Source organism: Plasmodium vinckei (assembly GCF_900681995.1).
Source record: "Plasmodium vinckei vinckei genome assembly, chromosome: PVVCY_10".
NCBI lineage: Eukaryota > Apicomplexa > Aconoidasida > Haemosporida > Plasmodiidae > Plasmodium > Plasmodium vinckei.
In genome coordinates, this window is record NC_051302.1 from 41953 (window position 1) to 69167 (window position 27215).

Sequence of the window (27215 nt, forward strand, 5' to 3'; positions counted from 1 at the left end):
AATCTGTATATATTTTAATATACAATTATAAAATGCATATACCCAAATGTAAACCAAGATTCGATAGATCGACGTTATTTATAACGAAACAGAAATTTATGAAAGAATTTTTTATAATGTCTAAAAAAACACATATTAATAAAAAAGTATATTATAAGAAACTATTTTATTTCCACACAAAATTCACTTTTTTTTATTTCATTATTTTGTATTGTTGTTAAAACTTTAATTTGTATTAATAAAAATATTTTGCGTTCTTTTATTTATTTGCCATAAAGATATAATATTAAATTATCATTCACCAATTAATAAAATTTATGGTTGGTATATATTATATTTTAAAACAGCTAAAATGAACATATTATAATATATGTAATTCAACATAACCCTAAGCCTTCCGTGTAAAAAAAAGGTATAAAAATTTTATATAGTTGTATTTTTTTCTAAAAATATAATAAAAACTGTTTTTTATATTTTCATTTAATTTTTACGTAATTAAATTAATTTATATAAAGTAATAAAAATATAATATTTTTTTAATTATAAAAAACATTTTATAAATCCATAATTAAGGTTTAATAGAATTAATCTTGTTCCAATATTAAAACATAATAATTAAATATTATTTTTATGTAATAATTATATTTGTTTTTATTTTTTTTTGTGTTTTATAATATAAATTTTTAAACTTTTACGGTTTTTAAATTCTCTCAAAATGTTTGCTTAAGCCTATATATGCTATATTGTAATATAAACATTAACTTCAAGTTACTAAAATATATATATATCGTTTTTTGGTTTCTTAATAGTATATAAATATGTTATTGTTTTTGGAGTGAATATCTATATAATAGAATCATGTAATCACATATTTAAGTTGGTAACAATGGAAAGTAAGCTTTACCTATATATAACTGCAAATAAAACTACTTAGGATGAAGGTAATGTCATTAGGCCTAATATCCTCAATAATATTTAGTATAGTTTTAGCAAGAAGCACTTTGGGTTCGGAGGCCGTCACGGGTTGCGTAGTATAATAAAAAAACACAAAAATACATCATATTGTATATGCCTATATTAATTGCTTTAATTAATTTTGTATATAGATATAATAATAAATTACCATAACAATATTTGATATATTTTTAATTTTGTTATTTTTTTAGTTTCCATTTTGTATAAAAAAAACAAAGAAAAGCCATAAGACAACAGATGAACCATATAAAAGTAAGGATGCCTATGATCCTGATATTCCAAATATCAAATTTATAGATGAATTTAGTCCAAAGGTAATAGAAATTTGCAAAGTAAATCAACCTAGATTAGGTGAGCTCTTTATCTCAGAAACCAATGGTACTATCGTTGATAAAGCTCCCGAATTTTTAAGAAGAGAATATGACCCCAGGAGGGTAGGATGGTATATTAGGCCATATGAAGAAGATTATGAACATATGATTAAGGTTATTTTTATTCCTCTTAATAAAAATGATCAATCTTTTCAATTCAACCAAACAAACGTACATAAACAAGATGGTACAACATCTGCAATGCTTAAGGCGGATGAAAAACAAGAATTTCCAAAAGAACAAAAATTAAGTATAATAAATGAAGAGGATTCAAGTATACTACATGAAGATGCAGAAGAATTAGATAAAGAAAATGACAATGAGGACAAAGATGAAGAATTAGATAGAGTATATTTGAGAGCTCTATCCCATCTCGACGATGAAGAAGATGATAATGAAAAATTTAAAGAGAATTTAGGGAAGTTATATCGTACATTAAAGATGATTAGAAGAAAACGAAGAAGAAATGAAGGAAAAGGAAATGAAGAAAATGAAAATAAAGGCGAAGAGTTAGATAAAGAAAATGACAATGAGGACAAAGATGAAGAATTAGATAGAGTATATTTGAGAGCTCTATCCCATCTCGACGATGAAGAAGATGATAATGAAAAATTTAAAGAGAATTTAGGGAAGTTATATCGTACCTTGAAGATAATTAGAAGAAAACAAAGAAGGTGAAGAGTCAGATGGAGGAAATATGAAAGCTAGTCATTTCTCGAAGATGGAGAAAATGACAACGAAAAATAAAATAAAACTATAGAATAAGTAAATAATGAATAAAGGAAATATGAAGTAATATATCTCTAAAAATAATTATTGAAAACTCAAAATGAGCAAAAGCGAAGCTATTATATAATATTTTTTGTTGAATAATAATAGTAATAAGAAAACTATTATATGTTTGCAAATGTTTCAAGTTATATAATTTTTTAATTAATTAAAATTATATATTTTTTGTCTTTTTTAATTTTTAAAAGGGTGTTTTCTTATATTCACATTAAAAATACCCATATATATTTTTTATAGTAAGATTTGTTTTTGTGCATACCATTTCTTTAATATGTTTAAACTTTGCCACCATTTTTAATTGCATTTTAATGCTATAAACATTTTTTGGTTGGATATTTCGACTTTTGAACTTCATCCCTCGATAAAAGATACGGGGATAGTACATATATTTAATCAACATTTACAGACAAATAAATATGATAAAATTATAAACAAATTAATAAAAATATAGCCCTAACCCATAACATCGATTTCATAGTACAAAACCCTAATCCAAAATATGGGTTCTCCCAAACACAACCCTGAACCCTATATATCCTCATTGTTTTTTCGTTCCCCACTAATCAACAATACAATTTTTTGCAAACCAAATAATGCGTCTGCAAAACAATATATCGTTAATAATATTTTTGTTGTCTAATAAATTGTAAGAAATTTTCGCTATTTTAAAATATTCATTATTTAATGTGAAAATTTATGTAATACAATATTCATAAAAATAAAAAGAATTTATGGGTGTGTGGTGAAAATAATAATTATATTGCCAGCAGCTTTTATATTTTTGGTATGATAAATATTTATTGATGTTAAATGAATTTGTAAAAAAAAATAAATCTTTATAACTATTTTAATACAATTCATAAGAATCAAACACGACCATTATTTTATTTATATGCATATAATAATATTGCATTACAAACAATATTATTAAATAATAAAAAATTCGCCAAAACAAAATCAGAGTACATCTCGAACAAAAAACCCTGAATCACAAGTCCGAAATTACAAATATGCACATAGCTTATAATACATTCATATTTACTTAATTTAGTAAGGACAGCAATTTGATAAAAATGTTCTATTTATTTATATATTAACTGTGTATATATACTTATTTGTTCGTTTACTAGTATTTTTTTCTTTATATTATTTACGTAGGATTAACGTATTTTCCCATATTAGTCTTATAAAACTGTTAAACATACCTAATATATATGTATTATATAAATGACAATAATAATTAGCATTATTTAAAAAGGAGAGCAACAAACTTTTAACTATTATAATTCATTTATTTTATTTTATTTGTTTAATATGCTATATATACTATATTATTATAATAATGTTGTGCCATTACATTAACCATTTGTTATTACTATAAATTCCATGAGAAATACTTTTATGAATTAAATGCTTTCAAAATAAATGATAATAAATTGAAATATTTCCAAAAATTTTAATATTATGTATATTTATGTAGATTTATAATATTAGTTACTAGTTATAAATTAATTTTTCAATAACACGGGCAAATTTAGTTATTTAAAAAAATGCCTTATTAAATATTTATACTTTTTTTATTTATTGCACGAAAAAAATTAATAGCAACAATTTATATAGAATATTTAATTGCTATTATATATATTAAATAAACATATATTTGTCATGCGCTTTTTTAAATAACAGTGTTGTTTTTCTTAATTATTTCAATCATTAAAATTTTATAATCTTATCAAAAAAATACCCAATATTCACTAACTATTTATTTTTAATATTTATTACTTTAAAATAATATGAAATCGTTTCGAAAAAATTATTATAAAAAGACTCCAAAATTTAGAAATTAATAATGCACTATTAATATAATTTAGCACGCAAGCCAAAAGTGCATGAAAAAGTTATAAATAGTACGCAATTAAGTTCGATCAGCATAATAAAATATAAATAAATTAAGGAAGCAAAAATAAAAAAAACTAATAAAAATATCAAATTCTTATTATAATATTTCAATAATCCCGGCTTCACTCAAAAATATATTAAAATTTTATTTAAGTATATAATTAAAAAAAATATATTTTGTAAATACCATAATTTTTTTTTATCTTTAAAAAATATTTTTTAATTACTAAAAACCTTAAATATTGCTATCTTAATATTTATTGTATTTTATTTTTTATCCTATTATTATAATAAACTCTTATAATTATATTAATTTTCATTATATATTTATTATATTTTTTTGCTAATATTAAAATTATTATATTATAATTTTTTTACTTAATTATACGAAAATGAAATTAACAAAAGCATTATATTTTATTGCCTTTTTATTGGCCATAAACGTATTCGTCCCAGGATCTAATAATTATGTTGAAGCTAAACCAAATCCAAAAGGCGGTAACTCCCTTGCTAACAAAATTAAAAATAACAAAGCTGCACTTATATCTACAATACTCGCAACATTAGCATTAGCAGCAGCTGGTACAACTTTTGGTGTAATGCATTTAAAAAATAAAGGAAACTCTAAACCAAAACCCAAAGTATCGGAAACTAAATCAACACCCTTAGCTGGCCCAGCCAAAAGCGTAGCCGCAGGACCAGATAAAAATAGGCCATCATCACCAAGTAATTATCCTCAAAGAGCATATTCACCAGCAGCACACTAATTGTAGTTTCTGATTGATATTATCTATTTTCATATCATATTATGAGAGTAGACCAAAAATTCGAGATATGCCATACACTGTAAAAATTGATTGATAAAATTAATATAATTAAACAAATCAATAAGATGGAAATAATTCTAGGCATTTACATATCTTTATGTTATCAATCTGCCTTTTTTAGAACATTTTATTTTAATTTTCATATACTATATGTATAAAATAATATATTTGGTTTGTTAAAAAGTGCCAGTATTTGATATCTCAATTTCATAACATATGTATTTGCATTTCCACAATAAAATTATTTAACACCAAAGTTGCATTGAAAGAACATTTCGTTTTCCCGTTTTTTTCCTTTTATTAGCACATTTTTCTTTATTTTAAGGAAAACATCGTATCGTTAATATTCAAAAATATATTGTGAATATAATACATATATATATGATGTTACTTGCACTCTTTATAATAAAAATAATTCGTGATTTATTGCTTATTACAAATAGACCGTGATATATATTTTTATGCGTAAGTGATATTTGATCTTAATGTCGTTTATAGTAATAAAATTAATGAAATGATTAGAATGCTTCAATACAAATGCTACATTACATGTAATATTTTTTTATATTGTTATTTAAAACATATAATAGCAATATATTTTATGGGCATATATATGTAACATTATAATAAACTATAAAAAACTGCGACAGCTTTAAAAAAATTTCATATACATTAATAGAAAAAATCAAATAAGATATAACATAAATATAAACAATATAATATATTAGTTTATTTATTTTATTTGATTTTTCTGCCATTGCAGAATGACATTGGAAATTATAGCATTAAATTAAGCATATATGTAGAATAAAAATAATGGGTTCCATTAAATAATAATATTCATAAAATAAAGTAAAGATATTGTGCATTTTGATATATTTAATTCAATGTTATCATAAATCATGATTAACGCATCTTACATAATAGGAAATTATGATTTTGTATAGAAATAGTCCTTATATGTGGAAAGCTACAAGGTTTAGGGTTATATTGAATTATATATACCATAATATGTTAATTTTATAGATATTTTTACTTAACAAAACCTCTTATTTGTACGCCCCATTTTTTTAACTTAAATTATAATTCCCCCAATATAACTGTAATAAACATTTTATATATGATGTTATAATCGGGGTCATTTTGAATAATTTGTATAATCTATAACATGGACAGATTATTACGCATATTTTATAATATTAATGAAATAAATCTGTATATATTTTAATATACAATTATAAAATGCATATACCCAAATGTAAACCAAGATTCGATAGATCGACGTTATTTATAACGAAACATAAATTTATGAAAGAATTTTTTATAATGTCTAAAAAAACACATATTAATAAAAAAGTATATTATAAGAAACTATTTTATTTCCACACAAAATTCACTTTTTTTTATTTCATTATTTTGTATTGTTGTTAAAACTTTAATTTGTATTAATAAAAATATTTTGCGTTCTTTTATTTATTTGCCATAAAGATATAATATTAAATTATCATTCACCAATTAATAAAATTTATGGTTGGTATATATTATATTTTAAAACAGCTAAAATGAACATGTATAAGTATATTCAATAATATTTCAAATATATTTTCTTCTTAATAAATTTTCTATTATTTAAAATAATTTGCATTTAAATTATTATAATTTTATACTATTAATCCATATAAACTTGAAGGGGATTTTATCAAGGATTAAACAAAGAAATACTGGTTGATATGAACAATAGCATCATATAATTATATATGGATGCCGATTTTATAAAAAACATATGTTAATTAGCTTGTTTGAATTCTATATATTATGTTATTACATATATAGTGCCATAAGGCATATTACTATTTTTTTTTAATATAAAGTATATTAAAAATATATTTGTATCTAAATTTGTATAAAATACTTTTTATTCAAAACTATTAAACATATATATTTTTTATAGTTAAATATTGCAAATATTACATATTTTTGCGAAATACTATTTTTTATTTTATTTATTTATTTATTTATTTATTAAATATATAATATATATATTATATTTCTCTCTGAAAATTTGTTCTTATTTATAATATATGCATACGCTATTAATTTCGAACCGTTGTTTTTTTCAGTGATACAACAAAACATTTTCTTGCAACATATAATTTTTTATATGAAAATAAATACATATAGAAAAAATAATATATTTTTTAATTTATTATCAGAACGATTAATATAAATTTTTTATTTCTTCTATTTATTTTGTTAATATAATTATGAATTTAATTATTATACTAATCTGCGTATCATTATTCGATAATATATGTTTTTGTTGTTAATATAGTATAATAGAAAAACTACAAATATATAATAATTAAAAAAAATAATAAAGCATTTATTAGTTTATTAATGTTTAACCGATTTAATAATATAATTTTTATATTATAAAAATATATAAAGTGGGGGTAACTTTTTGTATCCTGCGTTTATGCCATTTTTAAAATTATGTTTAAAATTTTGTTAATATTTATGCATTTTTCATATCCTTAATGAAGTATATTATTTTTATATTTTTTTTATATTTGATATAAAAATTTAAACCCCGTTATCCTCAAGGTTATATATATATATATGCCAAATAATAACCCATTTTAATACCATTATTTAGTTATGGCTGTGTCAAACCTAGGGAAACCATTTCATGATTTTATAACTGAAGTGGAAAAATCACCTGAATTTACTAACAACCATCATAATTGCGAATTAACATTAAATGATAATAATGAGGCTTTAGGTTTACATAAAATTTTAGAAATTAAGATAAAAGACAATGATAGTGAAAATACAACCGTTGGAACAAATGAAGAAGCTTATCAAGATGGGACAAAACTAAACGACGACGAAAGCGTTTCAGATGATATTCTTAATGAAAATATCAATCAAGAAATAATAAATTATGTTTATGAAAATTTGCTAGCAAAAGAAGTAAGCAATGAGAGTTCATCGGATAATTCAGACCCAAATGACAAAGTTGTAAAAAATTTAAGGGCAAATTCAAAAAAAGGCCAATTAAATGATAATAATAAAAATAATGATTCATCTAGCACAACAGTGGACGAAACTCATGAAAAAAAACCTACTATAATAAAAAACGATGAAGACAAACTTTCATTACAAGCCCCCGTTTTAGTTGAAGGGAAATGCTTCATATCAGATGATAACATTTATATTGTTTCAGCATTTAATCAAATACTAAAAAATTCATCGGTTGTTAGAGTAATATATGAATCACTCCTATCAATTAAAAAATCACAAGAATTAAATATAATTCCTGAGTGGTTTAAAATAAAACCAGATGAAAACCAATCATTTGCGTTTACAACATTATTAGATAAAGACGATACACATGATTTGATATCAAAGATGATAGAATATGCAATGGATTCAAAACCAAAACTGGAAGCAAATACTGTAACACACGATAAAACACAAACAACAAAGCAAAAGACCAATTTAGATTCAAATGACATAGAATCCTCTTCTGAATTCTCGGAAAGAGTTTTAATTACAAAGGATGTTGATGAAATGATATCTATGAATTTATATCCCGAAGAAATTGCATTATTAGAAGAAAACGATTTTTTTAGTGATTTACATCATGCAATTAGTTTATATGTAAATAAAGATTTTAAAGAAGTTTATAAAAGCATATTTGCGAAAATTCATCCAAGAAATCCATTTTATGATTTTTATCAGCGAGTAGATCAACAAGGTGCTGACTATAGCAAGTTTGATATATTACCTGATCCTATACAAGTTCCGTCTGCATATTCAGTTAATTTAAAATATAATGTAGGATTGGAAAAAGCTAAAAAAAAATTAATCGTATCTTTTGCAATACCTTCAAGAGCAGATATTAATGAAAATGTTAAATTATTTTTTTTTGATAATTGTATAATTTTACAAACACAAGTTAACTTTGTATCTAAATATCAATTTCTTCAATCTTTTCGCGCTGTCATAACCGCTATTATACACGATGTTCCTAGTGAAGACGGTAGCGGAAAAAATACTACACAGATAGACATGTTATATGGCGCATATTTTTTGGATTCATCATTCTTCAAAGGTATAATAAAGAAAGCCGTTTTACCATTATTGAAATTTATTTGTACAAGGTTTCAGAGATGCATAAGTGAATGTTTAAGGGACGTATATAAGGACAAGGCTTTTCATGAAAGAGGAATCGAAGCTAAAGATATAAACGCTATTTTTAGAAAGTACTATAATAGTAACGGTGTCATTAGTAACGGTCCTAGTAGTAGAAATACCATTAGTATAGAAAGTGATATTCTCAATCCCGGTAATCGTCTTATAATTAATGAAAGATCCAAAAATTCTGATGCTAAAAATAAGACACTAACTGGATTCAAAAATCAGATAGCAAATCCCCAAAATAATAAAACACTTATAAAAATGAAACACTTTGAAAATATCCTAACCAAATACTTAAACGAAGCGATGGATATGAATCTCATGGTAACTCCTTCCGACAAAAGTAAGTTAAATATTCCCATTATTAATAGTATATAGAACTACATCATATTTTCCCCTTATATAAACATTCTTTGCTTATTTCTCTCCTTTACAGCCCCCGCCTTTTCCGCCAAGTCCATAGCAATATTGATGTACATTTATATGAACTTTATTCAAAGTCTAAAACAATAACCACAAACAACGAAGAGGATGCATTGAAATTCCAGACACTTAATAATTTGTTCGATTATTTGATGGTAGTATAGTATATTTACTTTCCTATTTCATTTTAATAATCGGAATTTTTTGTTTTTTTACTTACCCAAAATTAATTAATATGGCAATTCAAATAAGACACTACTATATTGGAAGGAATATATTTGACTTTCAATATGTTTCATAGCTTAAATTCATGATTTTGTTTCAATTTGATTTTAATTATGTGATTTTATAATATTATTGTACAGACTTGGCATCTTTTTAAATAAAAAATGGAAAATATATATATGTACAAAATTATAAAAATTAATTTTCATAACAAATGCAAAATAATAGACATTAGATTATATATTTTGAATCTAATATTGCAGTTGCTTTTACAATTATATGATGATAATCAATGATTCAATTTATTAATGTTTTATAATTATTTTCTGGTATTTAAATGTTATTTAACAAAACCTTATAGTTTCTATTTTTTGTCAACTTGCATATATTCTCAGATGCTGATATCTAATAATTTTATTTATAATATTTATTTATCTCATATAATGTGAAATATATTGTTCTGTTAAAATCATATAAAATATTCATATTGGTAATTATGCCTCCAATAAAAAAGTTGTATAAAAACATTATATTCCACGAAAATACCTATTTATCATCATGGCCAAATCTTAAATCGAAATTTAATTAGTCTATTAACTTTTTATTTTTGTCATATTTACTAAACATATATTATGGCACCTCTGATATTAAACACTATATCATATATATTTTGGCATATACCAATCAAAGAGACAAAAATATAGAAGTAATTTAAATATAAAATGTCATCATATAGGAAATATAACTGATTAATTCCATCGTTTTGGATAAAAATATAGAGAAAATTGAGTTATAATTTTGTTTATAGATATTACAACACTAAATATTTATAATAATGAACGAAAACTATGTGACTTATTATTATTTAAAATTTATACAGTCTTTTAAATTCAGAGTCATAAACTCTGATCCCTAAAATCCAACCAAAGCATAATCCAGAACCGAAATTCATGATAATCTTAAAAATTATATATTATTTTAATAATAAATCTTATAAGTTTCATAAAATAATATCTTAAACAATTGTATCAAAATATAAAACATTATCTTAAAGTAAATAAGCATGTATCATTTCATAGTATTGTACACAGTATTATATTTTATAATTCAAAATAATAAATCAGCATATCAAATTATATATGTAGTGTAAAGTTAGATATATATTTACGAAACATATCCCATGGATTCTATACAACATAATTTTTTTTATATTATTATCGTCTCTTATAATCCTATGATGCATAAAACAGTAATGCTAATCTTAATTACTGCACATTGCCATATTACATCATAAGAATCCTTTATAATGATTATATGTTATATTTGTCTTATGTTCATTTATTATAAATTTATTAAATGTCTAATTGGTTATAATATTACTATCCCTTATTCATCATCATAGTAATTGTTTTGCTATTAAAATATAAAAAATAAAAATAAATATTAATCCATAAGTAATAAAAGCAGACATTAAACATAGTTATGCATAAATTGTAGGACAAAAAATGGTTATTAAAAAAATTATATACATAATTTTTTAAATGCTATAATTTTTATAATATTACCTGATGGTATCTTTTACGGGAATTATAATACATAATTAAATAAAATAATATAATGCCACACAAAACACCTTGTAAGAATTTAGGGTCAACAAATATAGAAAATATGCCACCTTTAGCTGACGTAAGTGCTTTAGCATCGTCGCCAAGAGCAACAACACCATATGGAACAACTGGTGTAAGTTCCGCCATCATAGAATTTTTTAAAATTACTATAATATTTTATATTAATAACTTTCTAATAGAATAAGCATAATCCCTATATTTAAAAAAAATAATAATCAATGAATTTAGAATAAACAATGAATATAGTAATAATATGTATATACAACGATAGACGTTTATATTTATCATGCTTATTTTTGTTTTAACTGAAGTATTGCTAATATTATAAATGCATATATTGTCAAGTAAATACTAAAATTATAACAAATATATAATATAATGTGCTTAATTATGAGTTTGGTATTTAATAGTGTTTATGTTTTTTTATTTCTATCCTTAAACTTAACATATAAGCATTGCAATGCAAAATGCATTATACACTATAACATATTTTTATTACGTAAGAAAATTAAGAAATAATATCTTTTACTAAATATTTAATACTAATTAGATAGTTAGTTAATATATAATTACTGCTATAATTTATAATTATATGCAATATACGGACGTTATTGATATTATGTTTATTGGTATTACTATTTATTATAGATGTGGGAGTGAATTTATGTCTTCAGTTTTCCTTCGCTAAAAATGTATTTTTTTTAATATTAAGGTGAATATTAATGAAGAAAATAAACAAAATGTTAATGAAAATATTTATGTGATAAAAATTACTATGTGTGTTAACAATTCGTTCTATTTTAAAATGTGTTCTGTTGCTATATATTATTATACATTTCATATAAACATAAGGTTTCATATAATTGTATCATTATAAAATTTATGTTTTTTTTAATCTTTAATATAACAAAATACTTACCTTTTTTATTTTTGAAAATGTATTAAAATAATTAAATCGGTTAACTTTTATAAACAACTTGATTTTTTTAAGTTATTTTTAAATATATAATCATGTTTTACAAATCATTAATATTTTTTTTAACGTTATTTTATAATAATAAATATATTAAAATATAAGATAAAAAATACACTTTAGTATGCGTGTAATATTTTCACTATTTAAAATAAAAACTAAAAATAAGTAGGTAAAACTTAATTTTTTTCCTAATTAAAAATATTTTCAAATATCAATAAAACATACTTTTTATGATAATAAATGCACATATAATTTAGATCATCTAACTGTTATCAAATTCATTTATTATATTTTTTTGCATCGGGTTCTATTGATCGGCGTATTAGTTAATCATGTGTGTGTAATTCAGATGCATGCTTTTTGTATTATAAATATAATTATAATTTTATATGAAACTATATAATTATTTTATTATATGTAACTTTCATAATAAATTATTTTAAAGCATATTTTTCATAAAATATAATTATTTTTTGTTTTTGTTTTAATAATAATAAAAATATAAACGCTTGTTTTGTTAACATTAAAAACAATGTTACGAAGCTAAAACATGAAATACCGATCCAATTTTTTTCTATTTAGAACATTAAATAACCATAATTGAAAGAATATATGTACTATGCACAATTATAATGAATAAAAATAAATAATTATTTCTCTATGTTCAATTTCCTTTTAAATCCTGCCCATATTATTGAATGTTTTATAATAAAAAATGCATCCACGCTCAAACAACCATCCCACTGCTACCATTGCACTTAATTTCTATTATGTTTTCATCTTTTAAAGGTTTCAGTTTTTTTTTTTATAAAAGTATATTGTGTTGCATACATTTATCATATTCTATAAAAATCCTATAACAAAATTTTTTAATTTTTACAAGTAAATTAAAACCCCATATACAAATATTAAATATGCATATTACTAGGAATAATAAAGAAAGCATCTGCATATGGTCAAATACTACTAATAATTAATATCATCAATTGCAAATACTAGTAAATTATCATTTTAATTTTTATATGCAATATACATAGTTATATATGTTGTAAATTTTTAATAGTTCATACAATTCACCAGTAAATATATGCACATATATTATTTGAAAAGTAATTCATTGCACATGAAATACTTTAATATCTTTTAATGAATTTTATTATATACACACAAAAAATATATATAAGAAAGTAAAAATAGCCAAAGGTAAATATTCGGTATTTTATAAAGTTTCACACAATTTCCAAATAATTACTATAAAAAAATATCACCTACAATATAAAGACAAAGAAAATCTATATAAAATAATGTATCAAAAATTAATTCATTAAAAATCAAACGAAAAATATATGTTAATATGCATTTAAAATTATCCTTAAGGTGAGGGTATTTTAATATATTTATTTAGGATTTTTTTTGTGATGTCGGAAAACTAGCCAAATAAAATACTTTTAAAGTTACTTATGAAAATATTATAATTATGTTAAAATAGGTTATCTATATCTTTTAGCTAAGCATCAAAATATATTAGACATAAACAAAATGGTGATAAGGGATTGATCTAATAAAACACAAATTTATATGAAATAGCTTTATAATATTTTAAAATTTCTTATATAAAATTCATATAAATAAGGGAATACTTGTGTTTTTATATATCATAGGTATTATTTTTTTTTTTTGTAGCTATTTTTAAATTGATCACTATTTTTTTATGAATGTATATATATTTTTTGAATAGCTACCTTATTTTCCTTTGGAAGTTTTTTTTCGTATTTTAGCTATTTATGATTTGTAAATAAATATTTTTTCTTTTTTTTCTTTTTTCTTATATTTATTTTAATATTATCAAAACATATTATATATATTTTTTAAATAGCCTTTTTTTATATCACCATTTTTTGGTTGTAAAGCTATATTGTTTTTTTTTATTGTTGTTAATCGGCTGGGTAACTTTTTACCAATTTTTTTCAATTATTTTATAATTTATAAATTTAAATTAAATTAAATTTAATTTTAATTTATTTTATATTTATTTTTAAATATTTAATTATATTTTATTTTATATTTATATATACATTTTTTGTGTCTTTTAAATTTTTTTTTACATTTTTATTTTCCATTTTAATTTTTTTGTGAGACTTTATAACATTATTTTATTTATATTTTTTCCGTCTATACAGTAATACAATTAACTCTTTCGTGTTTAATATATTTGTAAAATTTAGAAAAAATGAATATTTATGTATCCCTTTTTTTAATTATATTCTCAACAATCAATAATGCCTATGCCGTTGGGCTTAAGGGTGGAACTACTAAAAATCACCCAATAAATACAGCGTACACAGGGAAACAATATAAATCCTTATCACATATTGACGCACTATGCGGTGATTCCAAAAATTTTGTTTGTGAAACAAAATATATTTGTAAAAATGGAAGCAAAGGAAAATATTGCTCTGAAGATGGTAATGAAACAGGTAGTGGTATAGAAACAGGAGGTGGTAACGAAACTGGAAATGGTAACGAAACTGGAAATGGAAACGAAGTTGGAAATGGTAATGAAACAGGTAGTGGTATAGAAACAGGAGGTGGTAACGAAACTGGAAATGGTAATGAAACTGGAAATGGTAATGAAACTGGAAATGGAAACGAAGTTGGAAATGGTAATGAAACAGGTAGTGGTATAGAAACAGGAGGTGGTAACGAAACTGGAAATGGTAATGAAACTGGAAATGGTAATGAAACTGGAAATGGAAACGAAGTTGGAAATGGTAATGAAACTGGAAATGGAAACGAAGTTGGAAATGGTAACGAAACTGGAAATGGAAACGAAACTGGAAATGGAAACGAAGTTGGAAATGGCAGCCATGAAAGAAAATCTCCAAGGGAAATTTTAGAAGAATATAAAAGAAGAAAGCAAGGTATAATTGCAGGATATTATGGATCATGGAATAGCCAAGGAGTTAGCGGAAAACAAATGACTCATTCCAATCCACACGTATCTGTAATTTATATATCTTTTGCCCGTATAAATATGTACTATGATGCTTCTAGACCATATAATGGACTTCAAAAATTTTTACAAAAAAAGCATGGACTAGAATTTGAAACATATGGTATGATGGCTAATGAAATCCAACGTATAAGAAAAGCTCGTCCAGATGTAATTATAATTTTATCCTTAGGAGGAGAAACATACATGCTAGATATAACAAAAGAAATTGACTATATTCCTCAAATAGTAAACATGGTTAATAATTTTGATTTAGATGGTGTCGATATTGACTGGGAACCAAATGGAAGTTTTAACAATTTAAATGAGCTCGCCTTTTCAAATTATTACATTAAATTAATTGATTTAATAAGAAGCAACATTTCAAAAGATAAGCTAATTTCCATATCTGGCTCATCAAATGCAGCATTATCATGTGTATCAGTACGGGAGTCATTTTGTAAAGATGAAGAAACCCCATATAATACACAGTATTTATCAGATCAAATGACTGTAAATGGCGAATTATACAAAGCAGCAACCATGCTATCTACAGGAACATTTGTTAATATTTTTAATACAGCAAAGGATAAAATTGATCTTGTTTTTATTCAAACATATAATTTAGAAACATCAAACCCAGATATCATGCTTGATATGTATTTATCTCATTTGTATTATGGAAAAAAATATGATATAACGGTTTTCTTAGGTTTTTCAATAGAACAGAATAGAGGTGGATTTAGCCCAGATAACAAAAAATTAGTAGAATTAGTATCAAAAACTATACATGACAATAACCACCAATTCAACAGAGCCGATGGTGTAGGAATTTGGCATTTATTTATGAAAGAACAAATACCTAATGGATCATATGATCTAGATGGTTTTGTTGATAATGCATGGAGCCATTTAAATCCAGGAATAAAAGCACCAGTAGATATAGTTTCAACTCCTAACCCTGATGATTGTAGCACTATAGATAACTATGTACAAGGAGTCGTTATCCCAAATTTAGGAGTATATGTTAAACACAATGATGCTATATGGGTAACAAGGTCATATTCAACACGTGCACCTGGTGTTGACAGATATGAATGGAACTTAGTAAAAGTATGTTATGAAAAAACATGTAATAATGAAGCTGCACATTATTATAACGTTGATTATCCAACAGGAACAAAAGTCATTTGGAAAGGAGAAGCATTCGCTATTAAACAATGGCATGGAGGACCACCAGAAGGTTCTAATCTTGGATCATATGAAAAATTAGATGAATCCAGTTGTCCAGGATTAGCAGAATGGAATATAAAGCACCCTCATAAACCAATTGAAGTAGAAATGCCATATGAACAAGAGCGTGATGGATAAATACAAATATTTCTCACATATTATATTTGCAACAAATTAATGTAAGCAATTCATAAAAAAAATAAATATTTATTGGTATATTTTATTATAACATATATTATATACATATAAATATCCGCATGAAAATTAATATTTATAGTTGTTCTGTGAAATTATGTTATTATAAATCAAAAAATGTATTACTTTTTTGTAACATAAATAATTCATTTCTCTACAATTAATAATTTTTTAAAGAATATAACATTTGTAAAAATTTAATTTGTCTTAATTCACATTTTATAATTCATTTTACAGTATTGTGTTACGCCATTTTTTGTATTATTTTTTTTTGAGTCGCAAATTATAGCCACGTTGCATATATTTGGAAATTATTAACAACACATAAAATTTTAAGTAAAATAATTAAATCATTTGTATTACGGTGAAATGAATAATTATATTATCACATTTTATAATTTAAATGAATCTCGTCACTAACATTTTTCATACATTTTATATCATAAAGTGTTGTTGTATCAGCAATGGCCTTATAGATGTTAACTAATAATAGAATATTAGTTATGCACAATGTATAATATATAATCTTTTAATGTAATAAAATATATAATGATTGAAATTCTATTATCCTTTATATAGTAAATGAGTGGATGTTGTCAAATAAAAAATAGAACAGTTTTCATATATGATGCGCTAATTTTATATATTAGTCAATATATAGAGTTTTGTATTGTTTTCCAATATAAAAATCCTATATATTTTGGAGCCACAAAGTATAACTTTACACATAAAAAAATATATGATGCCTTTTATTGTATCATTAGGAAAATAATGCTTACTTTTCGATATATTATATGTATAGATAATATAATTATGTATTATCTATGTATGTCTTCATTTAAGCTAGAACCAATTTTATGTTTTTGCAACATAAAATATTGTCAAATAATAGCACATTCCTATTAAATATATGCTTATAAAAAAATATATATTTCCCAGTTTACATTTAAACAATTAATAAATAACTCCCACATAAAAATGAGAGTAATTTACCAATTTATTCGAATAAAATACATATTAAAAAATATAAAAATTTTAATACGTTTTTTTAATGATTTATAAAATACAAAAATCATTATTATATGTTCATAATAATTGTTACAATATACCAACAATATAATATATTATTGAAAACTATTATATTAATAATAATGTTTCCTTTTAATGTAGAAAAATATGGACGACCGGGGTATCGATCCCCGTACCTCTCGCATGCTAAGCGAGCGCTCTACCACTTGAGCTAGCCGCCCTCATCTTATATTAATGAAATTGTATATTATTAAAATAATACATTTACATCGCCTTATATAACATTATGCTTTCCAATTTATATAAAGATATATAAGTTTATAAATATGTAACTTTATTCATATATTTAATAATTTAAACCAATATATGCAATTTTTGCTATATTTAAATTTTAAGGATATAGTAATCATAATAAAAAAATGTATGCATGGTTATATTTAAAAAATTATATATATCAAGATTTTAAATAACTCATAATAAATATATTTTTTATATAATTAAAAAAACACAAAAATGTTCATTTAATACAAGGAAAATTCCCTTAGCTCATTTATTCTTTAATATGCCTTTTTTAAAGGAAAAGGTATATATAATCATTATTTTGAAATTATATTAATTTAACATTTACTTTTATAAAATATACCGATGATAGCTCAGTTGGTAGAGCGGCAGACTGTAGTTGAAATGGTTATCTGTTGGTCACCGGTTCGATTCCGGTTCATCGGATATTTTTATTTTATAAAAAAAAAACCTTTTTAATTTTACTTTTTAACTATTACTTAAAAAAAAATTATCAAGTATTTATTCTTGTTTAATATAAAAAATTTATTCATATATTTAATAAATATATATTTATTTTTTTAAATAAATGAATTTTCCTAAAATAGCTTCGTTACTTGAATACTTTATTTCCGAAATTTTTATATAAAAATTATTTTATTTATATAATATTATTAAATGATTTAATATGCTTATAATTTGATTTCTCTAATATATAATAATTATTTCGATATAACGATTAGAAATTGTGTATTCCATCCGCATAGGCTTGTGTGTTTTATTTTTATGAATGATTAAACCTATTCATGTTAAAATCCTAATTTTCGTAAATTGGTTTGTTGTTATATCTATGATAGTTTGATGCATGTATTTTTAAATATTTTTAATAAAATTTAAAATATAACTTGAGTCACATTTATTATGTCTTTCGTATTGTTCCATTTAATTTAGTAAATTAGCAAAGTTGAGATTAAATAATTATAAATTCTATGAGGGCGGCAATATATAGCTTTTATTATATTACTTGCATAGTGGTATCGTAATATATATATTCATTAGCTATGCTATTTTCAATTTATAGATACTTATGTGGGCAAAACAATTTTTAGTATATATATATTAATATATTTACTATTTAACAAATTTTTATATTATTTTCCCATTTTGTGAAAAATAATTGTATATTTACAATTTAAAGAGTTAATAAAAGGGGCAAAAAAATAAAAATCAAAATAATGAAATAATAATAAATAATAAAAAAAAATGTGGCTTATGAATTTACTAAATGAAAATTATTTTTCCCATCACTAATATTAAAAGTTTTTATACTTTTGAATATCATGTAAACTATGCACATCAGTTCATATAAATGTATGTATATACATATAGTATATATAACGCTTTAAACGGAAAATGCAATTCAAATTAAGCATCTTGTAATAAAATTGTCTAAAAAATCTTCAAATTTAGCTATATCGTTTTTTTCATTCATTTTAATCCTCTGGTAATTATTAGCCTTTATTATTAGGACGGAAGGGTTAATATGAATTTATGAATACCATATATTCATTAAGTGAAACTAAAAAAACGAAATAAAAAAAATAATAAATAAAGGAATAAATAGCACAAGACAATGTTATATGAGAAAAATATACACACAAGTATATATATCAACGAATAAAATTATTGTTACTTGTTCCTGATGAGTCTAAATCGACTTTTGTAAAAAAATTTATGAAATCTGATTTTTTCATATATTTTAAAACTGATATAATTTCCTCGGCGTCAATTAAACCTTTAAAAAATTTGAGAAAAACAAACAATCAACATGTTTATATTGTACTTATCTATGTTGTATGTATATATCAATTAAAAATGTTTTCAAATTGTTTTAAGTCATGCATATTAATTTATTTTTAAGATGAAGAATATTAATATCCTCATCATTTTATGTATAAATACATTGATATATCTTTTATTGCGATATTTGTACGCATATAAAATCTTATAACATATATATTTGCAATTGTACGCGTTATTGCTTTTAATAATTTAATCGTGTTATATAATTAATTCAGTCGTTTTTTATTATATATATAGGTTACCATCTCTATTTATATCATATTCGACAAATTCCATATAAACTTCTTCTAGTTCTTGTTTAGACAAATTAGAGGTTTCGCCACCCTTCGCCGCATTATTATCATTTTTCTGCTAAAATATAAATTAAAGACATAACAAATTTAAAATCACATATGTATATCAACTTTGTAGTTTATATGTACATTAATATATTTATGTAACTAAATATAAATATTAGGCTTTATTATATTACAGTCGATTTTATTTCATCCCAAAAAGATATAAACATAAATAAGAGGGCACTTGCCTTTAAGTAAAATCGTTTCATTATGACAAAATCAAATTAGTTGTATATTTAAAAAAGTATGAATAAAACAAATAAATTATAATGAATATAAAAATAGCACAATTGATTAACACCGCATACAATATTCTTAGCAAAACATATATATCAAATTGTTCCTAAATATTTATTAAGTTTGTATATTAATTGTTTTATTTTTAATCTCGCTTTTATCTATTTTCTGAAACATATGTTATTGGATGTAACAAACATAAAATTTCAATGTTTAAAATGGCGAGGAGGAAAATAATAAGACATAATGCATATATGTTGCATATATATATTTCATCTTTGCTTGGCTATCTCTTCTTGATGATGTCAAGTATTTTACTTCCATACATTGGTTTCTTAACTAACACAACGATAATCTTTATGTACGTAAATTTAGCACACTTTGATTTATCGCAATTTCGTAAAACAATTATTTCACTAATTCCTCTCAAGTACACTTTATGTTTTTTAATAAATAAATATATATTAAAAATTAAATCATATAAAAATTTACGAAAAAAAGTATATATATATTTCAATATTATAACGATATGGACATTTTTAAAATAATATATTTTTATTTTTTTGCATAAATTTTGAGCGGAAAAAATTGTTTATTTTTGGAGCTACCTATTTAAATGCAATCATACACAATATATGATATTTTTCTTAATTATTCATTTCTTTATTCTTAACCACATAAATTTATTTTTATCATATTCACTAATGCGTAAATATACATATAAATATTTTTGTTTCTTAAAATTTTTTTTTTTTCATAATATTACTTGTATATCACATACATAGGTAATACTCCATGTTCATTTGTATGCATCCCTTTAAATGCATATCGTATTATTCTCATCAATAACCGCCAAAGGCTCTTTAAAATAAAGTATATACGTAAAATAAATTAATATAAAAATAATACAGCATAACAAAAAAGGAAACTTTTATAATAAAATAGGAACATATATATATTTTTCTTATTTAAAATATCACTTTCTTGGATACCTAGGCTACTTATTTTTTCTTCTATCAATTAAGAGATATATTTACATAATAGGAAACACATACACATATAAACCACTCTATATTATTATATTTATTTTGTCATATATTTCCCGAAATTACAAATGTAATATAAAATTATCTACCCATCTTATGCATATGCATATTCTATACTATATATTTTTTTGTGAAAAAAAAATGAATAAAATAAATAATGTGATATTATATATAGAAAATACAAATCAAAAACAATGGAAATTAAAGAAAAACAAGATGATCCTGTGTTAATTTTTGACACAACAAATAGCATAAATCATCTCACAGGAAACGAATTTTATTTTTTTTCTAACCATGACGCAAAAGAACATAAAAAAAATTATTCTCAGAATTCTCCACCCAAGGAAACATATCAAAACAATCACACCACAGAACTTGCTGTAGATATAAACAAAAAGAATAACAATGTAGAAAATTCTAAAAAAAAAAATGATAAATATGGCCAAAGGGAAAAAGAAATAATTAACAAGAATAAGAAAAATGATCAAGATAAAGAGACAAAATTATATCCATTAAATGACACATGCAACCGTAATACACATGATTATTTGTTTTCAAAATGTATGGATAAAAAACGGACTTACGAAGAAAGAGAAAGATTTGTTTTTGAGCAAGAATATGGCAAAGTTACTAATATATATAATGTAGACGACATTTTGAAAATTATAAACAATTTAAATTCGATCAGAAAAGAAATTGAAACTGTAATATATAAAAAATTAGAAAAAAGATATAAAGATTATCTTATAAATTCAGTTAAAATTAGAGAGATAGAAAATTACATATCAAATATTAACGATTTAGTAGTCGATAATATGAATGAATTAAAAGCAATACAAGATAACAAATATAAAGAAACCTTAAATATAATAGAATTGGTTAAAAAAAAAAAAAAAAATCAAAAAATCAATTCAGTTATTTTAATTATTTATATTATCTCTATTTTTGATAAAATCATTTTTAGAAACATTTTAAAAAAAAATTATGAGTATGCATCTTTAGTATATTACGAGATGTCTAATTTAATAAATGATAATATTAAATTATTAAAAAATATTAATTGCATACGTGCATTAAAAGAAAAAATGTCTTCGGAATACCTAAATAGATTAAAACAAAAAAACCAAACAGACTTCATTGAGTTTTTATTTTCAAATAATTCTAAAAAAAACTTAGAAATACAAATACAAGTTTCTTTCAAAATATATTACCTGATTTATAAATCAAAATCTTCAAATTTTATTGAGAATTTATTAGGTTATGTATATCAGTGTTTTCGGAAAATTTCAAAGCAAGTTATTCTATCATTTGTAATTATACAAAAAAAAAAGGATACTTTTAAAGGTGCCCTTTCACAAAATGCGGAAGAAAAAGAAAGAAACAGAGACAGAGATGTGGAAAAAAGGGAAGCATCTAATGGAGAGCTAAAAGAAGAAATTATGTTTTTAAATGATAAATCCATAAAAACATTTGACAGTGAATTAAAAAATACTCCTATATTGGAAAATACTAACAAAACAGTATTAGCGGAAAGGGTATTAAAAGAAGATATACATAAAATAAGTAAAAGTTCAAGTGATATAGAATTAAAATATAATGATGATTTGAAAAATATTAAAACGTTTAAAAATGCACATAATAATAATGGCATACAAAATTCACGCACTGATAAATACGAAATAAACAAGCAAAAGGAAACAGTACATCCATCAGAAAATATTAGTGGTCTAAATACTGCATGTGAAAACGATATAAATCAAAATCAAGATGAAGATAATTTGTTGTTTATTCCCTTAAATGAATTAGTTTATAAATTAAATGAAAAAGATAGTTATGTCTCGATGGTCAAAATTTATGAAATCACATTTGATATTCTTAACAAATATGATTTTATCATAATATATTTATTAAGTTGCTACAAAAATTATGCATCAAAATTAGTAAATAAGGATGAGGCAGATAAAAAAACGAATTTGGACGAAAAAAAAGAAAAAGGTATTCCCATTAATTATGAAAATCTCCATTCACAAAATTCCATTAAAATACATCATGATCTAAATTCTATAAAATACAATGACCATAAATATAATAACTGCGAAATTCTAAACGATAATAAGACAAAATATGGTCATAAATTTCAGAAAGAAAAAACAGAACAAGATCAAAAAGATAATGCTGATGATCCCCATTTTAATTTCTATGATATATTAAATTTTCATAAAAATAAAAAATATAATTCATTTTTTTCACAATTTTCCAAAAATATAAATTCGTATAATTCACCATCAGACATCCTTTTTATGAATAATAATAATGAATGTAACAATAAAAATAATAACTACTCATTTTTAGACAAATATTCAAATATAAAAGATCAGATAGAAAATTATTTAATGGACCAAATAACTAAATATGAATACTGTGAAGAATATGCAAACTTTTCTCGAAAATGTGCAAATATATTCATAAATTCAAAAAATAAATTTTTAAAAAATATAGAAAAAGTAATAAAAACAATTGTTGAAAATATACAATTCGATGATTTTGATTTCAACTATGGATTAGGATTTATAGTTATTACTATTATTTTTTGTATTCATTCTTTTCTTTTTGAAAATGATTGCTCAAATAAATACATATACAATTTGAAAATATATGAATTAAACACAGCTCATCCAAAAGATCACGAAGACACCAAAAATCCTAATTCTAACGAAGAAGCATGCGAATTGAATGATACAAATATGGTTCTAAATAATAGTATAACAAATAAAAACGAAAAAGAGAAAAACAAAAATTTGAAACAGTCATGGAAAGAATACTTTCTCAACGATGTTCCATGTACAAATATTTTTGAAAAGGAAAGTATAGATATTTTTTATAGCATAATAGAAAACAATATAATTTTTAAAGAAATAGAAAAAAATATTAAAAATAATCTTTCAAAAATACTTTCTATGAATATTCGAAAATTAAGCAACACTATTAATAATGATACATGGGTAAGAATCCCAACTATAAGAAATAAGTCTATTTTAAAAAAAAAAATTAAAATTTCTGGTGTTATATCGTTTTATAAAAAAATATTTAATAATTTTTTAAATATTCCTTTTTCGGAAAATCCATTAATGAATTTTAATTTCGAAACATTAGAAGAAGATCTTTCCTCATATAACATATTAAATGAACCTTTGGAAGAGGAAATAAATTACATCGGTTATTCAGAAAATAATACTGCTAACCAAGTATCTTCTGGAAATGTTACTTTAGAAAAACAGAGCACATATCAACCTAATGATACAAAAAATTTGAAACGAAAAAGTGAAAAGAAAGGTGCACAAAATAATGTCGATAATAATGAAGAAGGAAAAAAAGAAAACCTACACAATTTAATAAATGATAAAAACAAAATATATAGCATGAAAGATTTTGAAATTGTTAATTTTGACATAGTTTCATCATACTCTACAAATATGCTAATATCAGTACTTCAGAAATATCTTGAACTTAATGAATTATTACCCAATTTAAGAGATGAAATTCATAATAATATTTTTAAAACAATTGATTTATATATATATATGTTATGTTATTATTTCATGAAAAAGGAAACAATTGATGAACTTATCGTTGATCCAAAACAATGCAATGAAAGACTTGGATTAAATTGTATATATTTTATTATAAAAAGACAAGAAAAATATAAAGAACTATATTCTTTCTTAACTTCTTATAATGATAAAATTAAAAATGAGCAAAATCTATGCAACCTAGAAAATTTGAATATAAATAAAAGTAACTTGCCCCAAACACAATCTAGCGTAGACAATTTTAACAAAAATAATATTACAGATAATAAAAAATATCATTTCCGTTTAAATAATTATTCTAAAATTTATAGTTCTACTTTGGCATATGCTATTTCTGAAAAAATTATATCTATAGAATCATTATATTGCTTAATATCAAAATTAAAAGAAGACGCAATAAAAATAGGTCTTTCAATAAATGAAGAAAATTCAAATTGCACATCAAATAATAAAGATAAAAATAATATATTCATTTCATTTTTAAATGATAAATTAAAAATTGTAGAGGAGCTACGAATTTTAATATATTGTGATTCTTTGTTTGGAATTATTGACAGTAGTAACTATATAAAAGAAGTATTAAAAATAGTCAATGACGCTTACAATAATGAAAAAGAGAAAAAAAAAACAACAAATGATGACTTAAATTTAAAAAATAAAAACTTTAAAATGAATTTGAACGAATATATGAATTTATATTTAAATATATTAAATGATGGGAAAAGGAAATTAATGTTTTCGTGTGAAGGAGTTACATCAATTGTTATTCATTATTTACTTTGGAATTTAATTAATTATATATTTAATTTAAATAATATAGAAATTATATATAATATCAAAAAGGAAATTATTCCTATAATAAACAGTTCTAAAAACCTTAAAAAGCAAACAAATCATAGTAATTATAAACCCCAAGAAAATAATAAGTATATGCCTATAACCAAAAATGGCAATACTCTATTATCACATAATCATTATTATAAACGCACAGTAACGCCTTTAAATAATAAACATGGGAAAACTGAAAATTACACAGCACACAATAATCAATATGAAGATAATTACACAGGAGAACATTTCATAATAAATACATTAAAATGCTTTTTTTCGACAATATCTAATTCTATAATACAAAATATAAAATACTTTGAAAAAGAAATTGAAAATTACATAAATAAAAATAATAATACAGCAATACAAAATACAATATATATGAAATTTTTTAATGATTTAAAAAATTCAACTAATAATTCGAGACACAATTTTTATTATATATATTTGTCTAATGAAGTTAATTATTACGATCACTATTTAGATTTACATTTTTATAATTTAGAAAAGCTTGATTACTTAATAAAGAATTGTAATCCAGATTTTTTTCAATATAAGCATATGCGTTCTATCATTATGAAATATCATCATTTTAAGATGATCCCCGATAATTACGTTGCTAGTTATGAAATGGGTATAATAAAATACATACAAAATAAAATTAAATCAGTAAATTCGTAAATGAAAAAAAGGGAAAATATAAATCAACTGACAGAAATATCCACAGGCATAATGTGTGTCAAAATATGAAGACTAATAAATAAGCCTTCTGATAAGTGTTTGCTTGTTGGTTGCCATAAATATGCATGCAAATTTATATGCTATAAGACGCACATTTTATATTAATGCCGTAGAAATGTAATCATTATTCAACTTTAAAACAAGCATATTATCATATATTACCTTGTATGTTCCTATATATTTTTTTTATTGTTTTTAAATATTTGTGATATAATTATATGTGATTATATTTTTTAATTCAGTGTTATAATTTATTAACATTTATTCATATATTATGATATTTTATAATTTTTTCGTATCTTATTATAGCATATATATTAATTTATACGCTTTATGAACTATTATTATTTTATTTTTTAGTAAATTCAAATTAGTATAAACTGTATACGTATTTTTTGTGGGAGCAATTTCCCCCCTCCTTAAAAATCCACGATTTGTATAATATAAACCGTAAATTATACTTATACATATTTATTTTCTTATTCCATTTTTGCTCTAAATTATAAAATGATGGGTTGAAAAATA

At 22.5% G+C, this 27215-nt stretch overlaps 7 protein-coding genes and 2 non-coding genes across 9 annotated transcripts; 6 read left to right on the top strand and 3 right to left on the bottom strand.

The window, feature by feature from the left end:
• Positions 1-935: 935 nt before the first annotated feature.
• PVVCY_1000120 (erythrocyte membrane antigen 1) lies at positions 936-2024 on the top strand (the record flags this gene model as incomplete). The annotated part of the gene is made up of 2 exons (XM_037634396.1): positions 936-1031; positions 1167-2024. 2 exons carry the CDS (start codon positions 936-938, stop codon positions 2022-2024), a joined length of 954 nt encoding a protein of 317 aa, XP_037490495.1.
• A 2402-nt stretch (positions 2025-4426) lies between these two features.
• Positions 4427-4801, top strand: PVVCY_1000130 (early transcribed membrane protein; the record flags this gene model as incomplete). Its single annotated transcript, XM_037634397.1, has 1 exon — positions 4427-4801. The coding sequence occupies one exon, from the start codon at positions 4427-4429 to the stop codon at positions 4799-4801; it is 375 nt and encodes a 124-aa protein (XP_037490496.1).
• Positions 4802-7519: 2718 nt separating this feature from the next.
• On the top strand, positions 7520-9577 carry PVVCY_1000140 (conserved rodent malaria protein, unknown function; the record flags this gene model as incomplete). The annotated part of the gene is made up of 2 exons (XM_008628205.2): positions 7520-9407; positions 9501-9577. 2 exons carry the CDS (start codon positions 7520-7522, stop codon positions 9575-9577), a joined length of 1965 nt encoding a protein of 654 aa, XP_008626427.2.
• Positions 9578-11098: 1521 nt separating this feature from the next.
• Positions 11099-11469, bottom strand: PVVCY_1000150 (conserved Plasmodium protein, unknown function; the record flags this gene model as incomplete). The annotated part of the gene is made up of 2 exons (XM_037634398.1): positions 11099-11125; positions 11278-11469. The coding sequence occupies 2 exons, from the start codon at positions 11467-11469 to the stop codon at positions 11099-11101; spliced, it is 219 nt and encodes a 72-aa protein (XP_037490497.1).
• A 3077-nt stretch (positions 11470-14546) lies between these two features.
• Positions 14547-16679, top strand: PVVCY_1000160 (chitinase, putative; the record flags this gene model as incomplete). The annotated part of the gene is made up of 1 exon (XM_037634399.1): positions 14547-16679. The coding sequence occupies one exon, from the start codon at positions 14547-14549 to the stop codon at positions 16677-16679; it is 2133 nt and encodes a 710-aa protein (XP_037490498.1).
• A 1234-nt stretch (positions 16680-17913) lies between these two features.
• Positions 17914-17986, bottom strand: PVVCY_1000170. The gene has a single exon. It is a non-coding gene; the product is annotated as a tRNA-Ala (tRNA).
• Positions 17987-18407: 421 nt separating this feature from the next.
• PVVCY_1000180 lies at positions 18408-18491 on the top strand. Its single transcript has one exon. It is a non-coding gene; the product is annotated as a tRNA-Tyr (tRNA).
• Positions 18492-19582: 1091 nt separating this feature from the next.
• PVVCY_1000190 (centrin, putative) lies at positions 19583-20454 on the bottom strand (the record flags this gene model as incomplete). Its single annotated transcript, XM_008625477.1, has 4 exons — positions 19583-19623; positions 19738-19839; positions 20150-20258; positions 20380-20454. 4 exons carry the CDS (start codon positions 20452-20454, stop codon positions 19583-19585), a joined length of 327 nt encoding a protein of 108 aa, XP_008623699.1.
• A 1268-nt stretch (positions 20455-21722) lies between these two features.
• On the top strand, positions 21723-26630 carry PVVCY_1000200 (conserved Plasmodium protein, unknown function; the record flags this gene model as incomplete). The annotated part of the gene is made up of 1 exon (XM_037634400.1): positions 21723-26630. One exon carries the CDS (start codon positions 21723-21725, stop codon positions 26628-26630), a length of 4908 nt encoding a protein of 1635 aa, XP_037490499.1.
• Between the last annotated feature and the right edge of the window lie 585 nt (positions 26631-27215).